The 14,681-nt window shown below is 41.3% G+C and overlaps 1 protein-coding gene across 8 annotated transcripts in view; it reads right to left on the bottom strand.

The window, feature by feature from the left end:
- MTHFD1L (methylenetetrahydrofolate dehydrogenase (NADP+ dependent) 1 like) overlaps positions 1-14,681 on the bottom strand; it is a 236,051-nt gene that overhangs the window by 116,496 nt on the left and 104,874 nt on the right. For all 8 annotated transcript variants that reach the window (XM_030809836.1, XM_030809837.1, XM_030809838.1 and 5 more), the window contains one exon: positions 13,098-13,209. In XM_030809836.1, coding sequence (XP_030665696.1) covers positions 13,098-13,209 — 112 coding nt within the window. The remainder of the gene's footprint in view (positions 1-13,097; positions 13,210-14,681) is intronic.

Raw genomic sequence — 14,681 nt, 5'->3', positions numbered from 1 at the left:
AGGCTTATCCTATAGGTAAAGATCCTTGGCATCGTACAGTGGGAATCGGAGCTGCCAACCCCTGACTCTTCTATCTGTGCCATAGTCCATGCCTTCTCCATCATCACTGCACTTCATGCCTAGAACAAGCCTGGAGGTAGGTATTGGAGAAATCTAGATTTGGGGGAAGTGAAGTGACCCACCCAAGGTCACAGACAGCACATGGCAAAGAGCAATTCAAAACTCGGTGACTGGAGCCTGAAACCTAATATGCGTGGCTACTCAGAAGAAAATCCATATCCATTATCTGGACTTTCATCGTATTATAGCAGAAAATGACACATGAATTATATTGGCATCAAAATGAAATTAAAAAAATTACTCTAACTTAAGTCCATTGAAACTTTGAAAGACAGATTGTAAAATGTATTAATACCATGTTGATCTTTAAGAAATTCTGTTCTTAATTTTATAAAATATTTTTAATTTTATGAAATATTTTACTTATACAGAAGAATATGTGTAAGTTAAAAAACGTGAACATCATCATATACAAAATTTGGGATGGTAGGTACTTTTTTACTTTTACTTTATTTATCTTGCCTTTTTTTCTTCCTTGTTTTTGGTTCCTGTGTTAAGGATGGTAGGTACTTCTAAGCACTCACTTCTAACAGCTTACTATTCCCAATGCATCATGTAGAAAGACAGAAACCAGGCTTCTCATTAAAAGTCTTCAGTTACTTTATCTGAATAAAAGGGGGAAAAAGGCTTTCTAGCTACTTAATTCTCATTTGTTTTACATTTTTCTTCTGAAAAATCAATTCTAAAAAATTGCTAACATCATGTACTCCTTTTTCTGCTGAGCCAGGTCATAAAAATCTTCCAATTTCTATTATCCTGACAGGCGACGGTTCCTCTCTCCTTATGTCATAAACATCTTTCCATTACTTTCATATTTAATGAACATACTAGCCATACAAACAGGACCTATCTGCCTCTAATCCAGTAAGTACATTGAAGGTATTCCAGGTAGAGACATTTTATTCAAAGAATTTTATAAAAATATTAAAGTCAATAGACAATGTAGAATTTGGCCATAAAATTAAATCCTTTTGGATGGGCGCAGTGGTTCATGCCTGTAATCCCAGCATTTTGGGAGGCTGAGGCAGGCGATCACTTGAGCCCAGGAGTTCAAGACCAGCTTGGGCAACGTAGTGAGACCTCGTCTCCACAAAAAATCGAACAATTGGCCGGGTGTACTGGTGTGTGCCTGAAGTCTCAGCTACTCGGGAGGCAGAGGTGGGAGGATCGCTTGAGCCCAGGAGGTGGAGGGTGCAGTGAGCTGTTAGCCTGGGCGACAGAACGAGACTCTGTCTCAAAAAATTAAAAACAAAACAAAACAAAATGAAAAGAAGAAAATTAAACCCTTTCTTTTGTTTTCAAAGTTCCAAGGAAACTTCTTTTATGACAACTGCTTGGAATTGAACCTAACAGTTCCTAGGATTGACTTAGGAAGTAGGAAGACAAGAGGGACTTTCACTTTCCTGAGGACTGCGCACCCATATCAGGTGAAGCTCAGAAGGAGCAGCTAAAGAAGAGATAATGCTTTCGGAAGAACAGCTGGCCCCATCTGCACTCGCCTTGGATGCTGCAGAGACTGGGACAAAGGGAACAGCACTCTAGGCTGCCTTAGATCTATGGAGGCCAGCTGGCCCTTTTCACAGGGCTGGGCTAACAACCACTGATGCACGTATCACCAGGGCAGAAAAGTCTCACAAACTGTAAGAGTTAAGGAAAAAAGACACCATTACACAAACAAATTCTAAGATGATTAAAGGCCTCAATGCAAGAGACAACATTTATAAGGCAATACAAATGATTATCTTTATAACCTCCAAAAGCAGAAATCATAAAGAAAAAGGGTGGGCAAGAAAAGGTACGACAAGCATATTTAAAAGATAAGCCATACAGGGGAGAAGATATTTGTAACTCATAATGGCAAAGTATTCGTATTCGGAATCTATAAAGGATTTCCATTAATTAGTAAGAAAAAGGTAAATACCACAATACCAAATAGACAATTCACAAATGCCCAGAAACAGCCATAAAGATGCTTGCTAAATCTCACAACTATAATGAACTACCATCAGATTAGCAAGAGCTAAAAAATCTAACAATAGAAGTGTTGAGCCGGTCATAGTGGCTCACGCCTGTAATCCCAGTACTTTGGGAGGCCAAGGTGGGCGGATCACCTGAGGTCAGGAGTTCGAAACTAACCTGGTCAACTTGGCAAAACCCCACCTCTACTAAAAATACAAAACTTAGCCAGGTGTGATGGTGTGCACCTGTAATCCCAGCTACTTGGGAGGCTGAGGCAGGAGAATTGCTTGAACCTGGGAGGTGGAGGTTGCAGTGAGCTGAGATCATGCCACTGCACTCCAGCCTGGGCAACAAGAGACTCCGTCTCAAGAAAAAAAAAAAGAAGTGTCAGGACAAACGTGGAGAGGTCAGAAATCTCACACACACAATTGGCAGTGATATAAATTGGTATTATGTTCCAGAACAATTTGGCTTTATCTATTAAGTCGTTGCTAAGCGTACTTTTAACCCCCCAAATCCCACTCCTGTATATAGTCCCTAGAAGACCTTTTGGACTAAATCTCAGAGACTATGGACAAGAATGTCCCCCGTAGCATTATTTGTAACAGCAGAACACTGGAAGCAATCTGAAAGCCCTTTGACAAATAATGCACAAATGCACGTGCTACATGCACGCACAGAAAACTAAACTGCAGGCAAAATGAGGCTTTTTGGATCACGGCGACATAGACAAATGCAAAACTGTTATGTTGCACAAAAATATCAAGTTATAGAGCAGGGTTGGCTAGTATGGCTAGCAGGACAAATCCAGGTGCCTCTGGGTTTTGTATATGGTCTATGTCTTTTTTTTTACATGTTAAATTATTAAGTTTTTAAAAATTATTTATCCTTTTAAAAAGTGTTCTTTCTTTCTCTTTTAAAAAGTATTCTCTCTTTCTCTCTCTCTCTCTCTTTCGAGACACGGTTTCACTATGTTGTCCATAGTAGCTTACCAAGTAGGTAGGTGTGATCATAGCTTGCTGCAGCCTTAAACTTTTGGACTCAAGTGATCCTCCCATCTCAGCCTCCCAAGTAGCTGGAACTACAGGCATGTGCCACTAAACCTGGCTAATTAAAAAAAATTTTTTTATAGAGATGGGATCTTGCTATGTTGCTCAGTCTGGTCTTGAACCCCTGGGCTCAAGCGATCCTCCGACCTTGGCCTCCAAAAGCAGTGGAATCACAGGCATGAGCCACTGTGCCTGGCCACCTTTTAAAATGTTGCCAACAATATCAGAAGAGTATTATTACATGTGAAAATTATATGAAATCCAAATGTTAGGAACCATTAATAACATCTGTTGGAACACAGCCAGACTCATTCCTAAACATGGACTAGTTTATGCATTCATGCTTTACCTATGGCTGCTTTCTAAATTGAGTACGTGGGACAGAGACTCTGTGACCCAAAGTATTTATGATCTTGCCATTTACAGAAAAATTGCACTGACCTCGTTAGAGAACAATGCAGTCAGTTAACATCTATTAACATATAAAATTTGAAAACACATAAAAAATACCAAGGAAAGCCGCACATCTGTGGTTCTAATGTGCAATGAGGTGCCGTGAGGCACTGCAGCAAACTCAGAGGCACTGTGGGATATTTTAAATTTTTGAGGGAAATGCGGCAATACAGGACATCCGTTGGACACTGCAAATACTACTCATATGAGGTTTTTCACTGCTTCAACAATAGTGCTCTACATCCCTTTCAATGACATCATATATTTGCAAAGCAAAGTTTTTGGCAGGTACCACAGCAAAATGCAAAAATCGTGTGAAAATCAACGTGGAACAGGAAATGAGGTGCGGGTGTCAACTGGTTACAAAGGGTCAGAAGTTGTCTGGTGCCTGACAAGGACACACATCTCATTCATAACGTATGGTGGTAATTTAAAAATGAAATGATGTTATTTTTTCCTTTGAATTCATATGTATTTTTTTTTTCAGGCGGCTACTAAGTTGTAAGGACATAAATACTCATTAAGTTGTTTGGACCTAACTATTTAATAAACAGACACGTTAGATATTTCTCTTGCCTAGGGGTACCATGAAAAAAATTGCTGGGCCATTAATGGTCATGAGCAGAGAAACTCTGAGAACCTCTGCTACAGATCTTTAGTGTACATGTATGTATGTGGTCAAAGCAGAAACATACACCTGCAAATGGTAATCACTCAAATCAGGAGAGAAGCAGAAAAAAGAACGGGATCAGGAGGGTCCACAGGAACTTCAACTGTGTCTCTAATATCTGATTTCTTCTCTTCTCTCTTTTCTTTTCTTTTTTTTTTTTTTTGAGACAGGGTCTCACTCTGTTGCCCAGGAGAATTAAACTGCTGGGCATAATTGATCCTCCTGCCTCAGCCTCCCAAGTAGTCAGGACTATAGGCATGCACCACCATGCCCAGCTAAACATATCTCTTTAAAAAAACAAAAAAACTAAAGGACACACAGCGACATGTTAGGATTTTGACGAAACAGAGTGGTGGGAACATGGGTGTTTGTAACATTACTTTGCATACTTTCCGTTTAGTGTATATGAAGAACATTTTGCTTTTTCATTTGTTTTCAAAGGACAGAGGAGCAGCTTGAAAGAGGGCTACTTTACACAAAAGCATGGAAAGAGAAAGGTGAGGTAGGACAAAGGCCGAACAGACAGCGAGGGGAGGAATGAGCTTCGGCACCAAGCCACATAGGAGAAATGAGAGCTCTGGAGACGACACAAAACAACCCTCCCTCAGAGTCAGGCCTTCCTGAAGACAGGGGCTGAAAAACACGACCCGTGATTAGCAGTTTCCTGAGTTAGCACATGACCTTCAGCCAGTCTCTAATAAGCCAGCACTTCTCATCCTTGATTTAATTATGAATAAATTTACTAAAGTCAAAAAACCTGGAAGTATCATAATAACAAAAGTGGAGCCCAGGCTGAGGTCGGTGTTTTTAAATAATGTAAACAGGGCGAGGTCTGGGAGAATTAAAGCTTAGAGCTGCAGGATCACTTGACGTCAGATTTTTTTTTTTTTTAAACAGTGGATGAAATCATGAGGATGTTTAGTTTGGTCTGGTTTTCTTCTACCAAAATGATGGAATATTTAGAATTTCAGGGCAATAAAAGCAGAAAGAGAGAACAACCCAGTAGCTGGGTATAGCCACCAGCAGAGTCCTCTGAAGGTCAAGAAGATTGATTATAAAACTGTCCCCTAGGCTGGGTGCGGTGGCTCACGGCTATAATCCTGACACTTTGGGAGGCAGAGGTGAGTGGATCGCCTGAGGTCAGGAATTTGAGAGCAGCCTGGCTACTATGGAGAAACTCCATCTCTACTAAAAATACAAAACTAGCCGGGCATGGTGGTGCGTGCCTGTAATCCCAGCTACTTGGGGGGCTAAGGCAGTAGAATCACTTGAACCCGGGAGGCGGAGGTTGCAGTGAGCCAAGATCGTGCCACTGAACTCAGGCCTAGGAGACAGAGTGAGACTCCATCTCAAAAAAGTAAAATAAAAAAATAAAAAAACTGTCCCCCAAAAATACAGGTTGAGAGATAGAGCAAGGAAACAGAGTGGGGCTCGATAAGGTCATCTTTAATCAGTAACCTACTTGGGAGGAAGAAATGTTAAAGCAGGACAGAGAAAAGAAAAAAAGGACCAAAAAGGACCACCACTGTTGGAGCACATTACGACGTATTGGCACTTCCTGTAAAAATAACTGTGACCATCTGCTGTAGACAGCTCACCTGAAATTCTTCTTATTTTTTTGAGACAGAGTTTTGCTCTTGTTGCCCAGGCTGGAGTGCAATGGCGCAATCTCGGCTCACTGCAGCCTCCGCCTCCCAGGTTCAAGCGATTCTCCTGCCTCAGCCTCCCAAGTCGCTGGGATTACGGGGCTCACCACCGCGCTCGGCTAATTTTGTATTTTTAGCAGAGACAGGGTTTCACCATGTTGGTCAGGCTGGTCTCGAACTGCTGACCTCAAGTGATCCACCCACCTTGGCCTCCCAAAGTGCTGGGATTACATTAGTGAGCCACCGCACCCAGCTGAAATTATTTTTTAAAGGGAGAGGGTGACAACCAGGTAAACAGCATTGAGAAAAACACTGAGAGCACAATAGCCGCCTGATCACCCACAGGCTTTGGCGAGAAGGAGCCCTTGGGTCACATCCTCTGTCACTGAATCTCTGATTGATCGTGGACATGTATCATCATCTTGCTGAGCTTCTGTTATGTCATCTGTAAGATGAGGACAGTAACACTGATCCCATAGATGGTTTTAAGGATTGAGTGAGAAGGTATATGATAGTCTCAGCACCGGTCTAATGCTCAGGGATGGCTCAGAAACGGGGGCATTTTTAATGAAAATATTAACAAGGCTTTGTTTCCCAATCCCATTCAATTTGTCTTGGAACTGCTATGTCTATTCATCCAGATCTCTAAATCCGAATCCTGAAATGTCTGAGGCAAAGATCACCCTGTGTTTTAATTGGGCACTTGTCTCATATTTCTCCTGTGCTGCATGAGTGTTTATGCTCATGTACCCAGGAAGCACCTGGGGAACACAGCCGGGTCTGTGTGATTCTCTACAGACAGCAAGCAGCAGAGCTGCAATCGATTAGGTAGCTTCTTGACAAGCACCTCTGGATAAGGATAATAAATGCCAAATGTGTACGGGACATCGAAAGCTACCAAAGCATATATTGCTGTAGAGTGAAGAAGGTTAAACGATATCCACTAGATATGCACCCACAGTTCTTTCTCTCTCTTATGTCATGGTCCCCTGTGAGAATCCAAGAATTGCGTAATTTTCTCCAGGTAAAAAAAAAAGGTGGCCAGGAGCGGCAGCTCACGCCTGTAATCCTAGCACTTTGGGAGGCCGAGGCAGGTGAAACACCTGAGGTCAGGAGTTTGAGACCAGCCTGGCCAACATGGTGAAACCCCGTCTCTACTAAAAGTACAAAAATTAGCCGGGCGTGGTGGCATGCACCTGTAATCCCAGTTACTTAGGAGGCTGAGGTAGGAGAATCACTTGAACCTGGGAGGTGGAGGTTGCAGTGAGGCGAGATCACGCCACTGCACTCCAGCCTGGAAGACAGAGCGGGACTCCATCTCAAAAAAAAAAAAAAAAAAGGTATATATATCCATATGCACGAATCTATATTTAATTATGGGAGGGAGTTGTAGATGTAAGTCTATCCAGGAGTCCACCAGTGGCTGGTGACCCACGGTTAATGACACCTGCCTATAAGGATACACAACTGCATTCTGCACTCCCCTGGAAAGACAAGATCTTTACCTGAAAACTGGAATCAAAACCAACTGAGAGAGCAGAAAACAAATTAAAAAATCCAAAGTTCATGGGTAAGTTTGAAATTCCTACAAACAGTTTAAAGATGAGATAATAATGTTTTTAAAATCCAGGAACTCAACACTGCTTTTTCCTTTCTTTCTTTCCTTTTATTTTTTAAATGTAATACATGATTATAATTCGATGCCAAATATCTGTTTGCCTTTACAGCATGTAAATGGAAGTTAGGTGGACTCCCATGAGGACTGCTGACTAACGGAAGAAACAGCCACAACAGTGATCACAGCAGTTTTCGAAAATTCTCATAAAGTGTTTTGCAAATTCATGCTTTTTTTTAAATAAATGTCACTCTGTTTTAAGTCTAAATGGAATACTGATTCCATTATCTTAGACTAATTATTCAGAATAGACAAAATAATTCCTTCCTGTGTGTGCTTTTTGTTAGAACAAAAATCAGACTAAATCAGCAAAACCAGTAATATGGAGACAGTTCTATCTAAGAGATGCCCATCATCCCTTAAAATTCTTAGTTAAGAACCTTAACTAATATAGTACTTAATCAAGTGCATTGTACTTACCACTGAAGTTCTTGTCTCTCACATCATATCATCAATTACTGGAGGGCAAGAAACCTGTCATCTTTGATTCCCAGCTCCTAGCAGATAGTACTTGACAGCAGAAGCTTAATAAATGCTCATTAAGCAGAAGCTTAATAAATGCTCATTAAAGGGGTACTGAAGTCAATTATTTCAAAGGACTTAAATATATTTTCGACTACTTCTTTTCCAGAGTATACATAGAAGTGAAATTGCTAAATCATTTGTTCATTTTCAGCTCTACCTAGAAATTCCACCAAATTGCTCATTTGCTGTGAATCACCTTTTCAAATTCTCTGACTATTTTTGTATTGGATTATTTGTCTTTCTCTTATCAGTCTTTAGTCTGTAGCATTTTACATATTCTCAATGCTAATCATTGTCTACTATCTTTGCAAACGTTTCTTTCCAATCTGTCACTTGTTTTTTATCCTTGTATCTTTTATCACATACAATTTACTTCTTAATGCAGCCCAAACTATTGATATTTTTCTCTTTGTTTGAGCTTTTCATATTTTAAGAGATCCTTCCCTATTATGAGGTCATAAAGATAGTCTACTATAAATGACAACTTTTTGAAGAACATGAATTCCTGCTCAGACTTCAGATAAACCTCAGATGTGCCTACTCCATTTAACTTCTGTAGAAGGATGTTGAAATGAAGGTCTTTTTGTCTCACTTTTGTTTCGGGCCTCAAATTGGTGTCAGTTTGCTCACATGCCAAAGGATGGTGCTGGCTGACCTGGCAGGGTTTGCAAAGCAGTTTGAAATAGATTTTGTACACCTTATCCCATTGAGGCTTCAAAAGGGTTGACGGGTTAGAACCTGGGAAAGAATTTCTTCAAAGAAAGTTATCAGTGTGCCACATCCAGCTCCCCTCCCAGCTCCCAGTGAAGAGCATGCGAAGCTGCTTCCCCTTTATTTTTATTTTTTGAGACAGAGTCTGTCTCTGTTGCCCGGGCTGGAGTGCAATGGTGCGATTTCAGCTCACTGCAACCTCTGCCTCCTGGGGTTCAAGCGATTCTCCTGCCTCAGCCTCCTGAATAGCTGGGATTACATCATGAGCCACCAAGCCCGGCTAAATTTTTGTGTATTTTCAGTAGACGGGGTTTCACCATGTTGGCCAGGCTGGTCTTGAACTCCTGACCTCAGGTGATCCACCCGCCTTGGCGTCCCCGCTTCCCCCTTAAGCCACAAGTGAGGACCAGAAGACCAGTTGGCAAGGCTCAGGGTGTGTCCCCAGCCAGAGGTCAGAGGTCTGCGGTACCCGAGACCAGGTGTGGAATCAGAGGTAGGAAAGTCTAAATGAGGTACTGCTCAGAGGGCTTCTGCAAAAAGTGTGAGGACCTCTGCTGGTAGAGGCTACGTGGGCACCATTTCATGCCAAAGCTTCAACCTAGGAGGGGCCAGGGCAAGCCTAAGTGCAAGACGAGGGTGGCAGAGAAGCAAGCAGCCACTTTCCCCTTCCCACTGTCAGTCAGAGGAGGCCCAGATGGGGGAGGAGAGGAGCTCAAGTCTGAGTGACATTTAGAGTTTTTGGTTTTGATATACAACTGGATATGCATTTTTAATTTTAGGGGCTGTTCTTATGATTGAAAGTGACCAGAGGAATTAAAAAATATATATGTTAGAGGGACTAGATATTAACTGAGAATGAGAGGGAACTATTATAAACTTCATCCAAGGGCAAGGAATGAACCAGCCCCACAGTGCAGGCTTGACCAAGCAATGGGGAAAGAACACTGTCTCCCGACCACACCCCGTTCCCACTGTCCAATACACTGGCTTTGCCACCAGCATTCCAATGGAGCCGCAGCATGGACACACCACCTTCTGGAGAGTTCAACATTACAGGGCTAGAGTTCCATGGTACGTATTTATGAATGTAAGTCATTGCCATCACGTATTTAGACATCATAGCACACGATTTTTAGACATTAAAATATATTTGTACATCTATGTTCATAGCAGCAATATTCACAAGAGCCAAAGGTGGAAACAAATCAAATGTCCAATGAAGGATGAGTGGATAAACAAAGTATGGTCTATCCATATGATGGAATACTATTCCGCCTTAAAAAGGAAGAGAATTCTAGCCGGGCATGGTGGCTCACACCTGTAATCCCAGCACTTTGGGAGGCTGAGATGGGTGGATCACCTGAGGTCAGGAGCTTGAGACCAGACTGACCAACATGGAGAAACCACGTCTCTACTAAAAAATACAAAGATTAGCTGGGCGTGGTGGTGCATGTTTGTAATCCCAGCTACTCGGGAGGCTGAGGTAGGAGGATCGCTTGAACCTGGGAGGCGGAGATTGTGGTGAGCCGAGACTGCACCATTGCACTCCAGCCTAGGCAACAAGAGCGAAACTCCGTCTCAAAAAAAAAAAAAAAGGAAGAGAATTCTGACGCCTGCTGCAACATGGATGAACCTTGAGGACATTATGCTAAGTGAAATAAGTCAGTCGCAGAAGGACAAATACTGCATGATTCCACTCACATGGGGTATCCAGGAGTCAACTTCACTGAGACAGAAAGTAGAAGGGAGCTGCCAGGGGCTGGGGGCAGGGGAATGAGGAATATTTAATGGGCATGGGGCTTCGGTTCTGCAGCTTGGTTGCACAACAATGTGGGTGTACTTCACTACTGAATGTACACTCAAAAATGGTGAAGATGGTAACTTTCATGTTATGTGTATTTTATAACAACTATAAATAAAATCATCCAAAAAATAAAAAAGATCTAAAGAAAAAAGAAAATGTAACCTTCATCAGTAGTGTATCAATAGTGGGGGTAACGACGACAGCCAGGAGTGGCCAAGAAGGATTGAGTCTTACCGTGTGTCAGGTGCCAGGACTCAACCCCATGATCTCATTGATGCCTCATTTCAAACCTACCAAGTCCTTTCGAGAGGGAAGCCCTACCCAAAGCCCTATTTTACAGGTAGGGAAACCAAGGAAGAGAAGGGTTCATGTGCCCAAGGTTATCTGTGACTTGAAAGCAGTTGAGGTAAAACCTCTGACTCTAGGGCTTGCCCTTTGAACCATCTGGCAATGGACAGATTTCATCCTCATGAAAAATTCCCCCACTTATGGCATCTTAGACTAGATGAGATCATAGAAAGAATTAGCATAATTGCTGACCTGCATATAGTGCATGTTTTACAAAGCACTTTCTCACTTGATCCTATTCATTAAAATACTGCAAGTAATGCAGAGGTATTCTCTTTTTATTAAACAAAAAATTGAGCCCTAGAGAAATGAAAACACTACCAGTCAGGGCTCCAATTCCACAGTGTCTAACTCTGAGTCCACGGCTACACATCCACATCCAACTCCTCATCTGGTCCAACTTCTCATTTTTCAGATGAGAATGTCTACAAGGGACACACCCAGAGAGGCTAATGGCTTGTTCAAGGTCATACAGAGGGCTCGTTTATTTTGCATACATCATCAGTTTATGTCTTTAAAAGTATTCTGCCATGATAACATGTATTTTATAAATATGTGTTTGACAAAGTAAGAACTGGCACGGGCAGAGGTCTCTGTCAGCATAAAATAGAGTGCTTCCTTCTAGAAGCTACTTTATTTGCAGAGCTGATGCATCAGAACCACCAGTTCACTTAAGCACCCAACTTTCCAGTGCCCGCCCTGACCCAGCCTCCTCGTCCATTAGCTCTACAATTAGGCAGCGATCAATTGAGCAAATCCACTTAGACAGCACGTCTAGCCACTCTTGCAGTGGATTTGCTACCAAAGGAGCAAAGTACATGAGAGCTGCAGAAAACAGATCGTGGAGGAATGGAACTCCATCAAGCCTCATCTGATCCTGACTGCCAGTCCACAAGGAATTCTTAAAAAGAGTCTCAATAACCCTGAATTAACTTTGTGATGTCTGAGCATAAAATGCAGTGCCAAGTTCTTTTGTCCAGCACACTCTCTTCTAATAAAATAACTCTTTTGAGTTTGATCCAAAGCTGATGATAAGACTGAATAAAGAGATTGCTATCTCCGATTATAGGTATACGTGTGGTTAACGGGAATTACCTGTTAGCATGGGAAATCTGCCAATGCAGTCCCTCATATGTGAGATTAAGGGACTCCTCCATGAATGCCTGTGTTTTGGTTTTGTGTTTTGTTTCCTTGCTGCCTTAGTATTGTGGGTGAGACTGGGGCTGGCACTGACTTAGTAAACTCTATGAGAGTTGCCCCTTCTTTCTAGCTGGAATATGCAAGAAAAGCCAAAGAGGAACAGGTTCTACAAAGAACTTGACAGCAGCAAAAGGTGTGCCGTCCTACCAATTAACATTTCTAAGTCTACCGGTTGGGAATCTCTCCTATATTAGCTCACAAAAAACAAGGAGAAACTGTACATGGAAATAAACCCACGACTTCAAGTTATCAGTACTACATAGTAAGGGTAGTAATGGCTGACAGTCAATGAGCACTTTCTCTTATTCAATTACCATTAGACAGTATGCTCCACAGGGGCAGGGGCTAAGGCTGGTTGTTTTAATTCTTATTTTTTCACAGAGGCAGGGTCTTGCTATGCTGCCCAGGCTGGACACGAACTCCTGGGCTCGAGCAATCCTCCTGCCTCAGCTTCCTGAGTAGCGAGGCATGTGCCACTGCACCTATCTGTTTTGCTTAACACTGGATCCCTAGCTCTCAGTAACATGCCTTCTAAGTGTAGGTTCTCAAAAAACATTTGCTGAATGACTAAAATATCTCATTTAGTTTTCATAACAACCCTAAAAGGTTTGATACAATATTGTTATCAGAATTTTACAGATGAGAAAACTGAAGCTCAGTAGTAATTAAAATGTGTCCAATGTCACTCAGTTTGCAAGAGTCAGAGTTTATACTCAAACCCGTATGTACTTGATACCAGATTCTATGATTCAAGCACAAGCATAATTTCACGAGTATAGATCAGACCTTAGGGCTTTTCCATTACTGAGACCATCTATGAAAGAGGGGGCCTGAAAGAATATATTTCATGTCAGTATGGATATCACTCCATTCCAGTCATCAGCTTTTAGATTTCTTCAATATTCTGCAACAGCTAAATTTAAAAGAAATAACTTACCTACAAATCCTTCTTCACCAACCAGTTTCAGGGCAATTTTATCAGCCAACACTGAAGAGTTGCCATGAGCAATGTTAGCAAAAGGGCCCGCATGCACGAACACAGGTGTCCCCTAGAGAAGTGAAAGAGCAAATCAAAATCCCAAAGGACAAATAGAAGTATGGAAACCAAGATCAATTTGGGGCAAATAGGGTAGGAAAGCTTTTATGAATACTGCATATTTAATGCATAAAATATTTCAAAGACAGTCAAAACACCCTGACTCAATCAAAGGACCAAATTCCCTCTGGATTCTAGAAAAATGTTATTCTACATTTAATGCTGAACCTGAGAGACAAAACTGTGAGAATACAGTCACTTCCTTCCAAAATATTGTTAAACCATTTTGTTAGTTGCCTCAATGACCATGAAATAAATTATTTATCTTATTTTATGTTGCCATGCATTATATTTTTTTAAAAGAATGAAATTAAACCCTGATAGTATAAAAGGTATATTTATTTTTTTAATTAAGAAATGATTCCATTCAAGAAAAGGTAACCATAAAAATCAATACAATTGGCTGGGCACAGTGACTCAGGCCTGTAATCCCAGTACTTTGGGAGGCCAAGATGGGCGGATCACCTGAGGTCAAGAGTTCAAGACTAGCCTGGCCAACAGTGAAACCCGTCTGTACTAAAAATACAAAATTTAGCAGGGTGTGGTGGTGTGCTCCTGTAAACCCAGCTCAGCTACTCAGGAGGCTGAAGCACAAGAATAGCTTGAACCTGGGAGGCGGAGGTTGCAGTGAGCTGAGATTGCACCACTGCACTCCAGTCTGGGTGACAGACCGACTCTGATTCAAAAACGAAAAAAATAATAAATAAAAATAAATAAATAAAACCAAGGGACACATGTTTATGAATACACAGGTCGTGTCTAACTGGAATTTTGTATTATTTGGTCAACTTCCCCATCCCCCACCGCCTCTGATAACCACTATTCTACGTTTTACTTAGCAAAAGCACTTTATATTTTTGTATAAATGTAGCTTTACCTAGAAATCACAGAATCAGATAATGTTGAGAGCATGAAGAAGCCAACTTCTTTATCCAGAAGGTTAAGGCCCAGAGAGGCTAAGGGAATTCTTCAAGGCCACGGAGGAAATTAATAATTAAGTCAAGATTAGGGCTCTGGTTTTAAAACTCCCAGTATGGAGTTGGCGAGAAAAAAATATTGGAACGTCATTGTTAGACTTCCAAACACGGGTACACACACACTTGCATACTCAAACATGGATACAGCTATAAGACACAGTACATCAAATTAAACATGTTGCTTAAAAAATTCTATGACTAACTCAAAGGCATACACATTTATCTTGAGTTCTGGGTTTTATTTTATATGCAGAACACTCAGGAAAATAACGCAGGAACTATCTTGCTGTGAAAATTCTCCATAATGGCCCTTTCAAACATTTCATAAGATTAATATTTCAAGCAATTTCAAGTAATTGTTAGCTTACCAGAGTTCTAAGTACTTAAATATGAACAGTAAAATATAAATACATAAATGCATAAATGGAAATGTGGCTAAAATGACTGA

This window comes from Nomascus leucogenys, chromosome 3 (assembly GCF_006542625.1).
Source record: "Nomascus leucogenys isolate Asia chromosome 3, Asia_NLE_v1, whole genome shotgun sequence".
Lineage (NCBI taxonomy): Eukaryota > Metazoa > Chordata > Mammalia > Primates > Hylobatidae > Nomascus > Nomascus leucogenys.
Note: the sequence above shows the minus strand (reverse complement) of the source record. Positions and strands in the feature narration are given on the sequence as shown.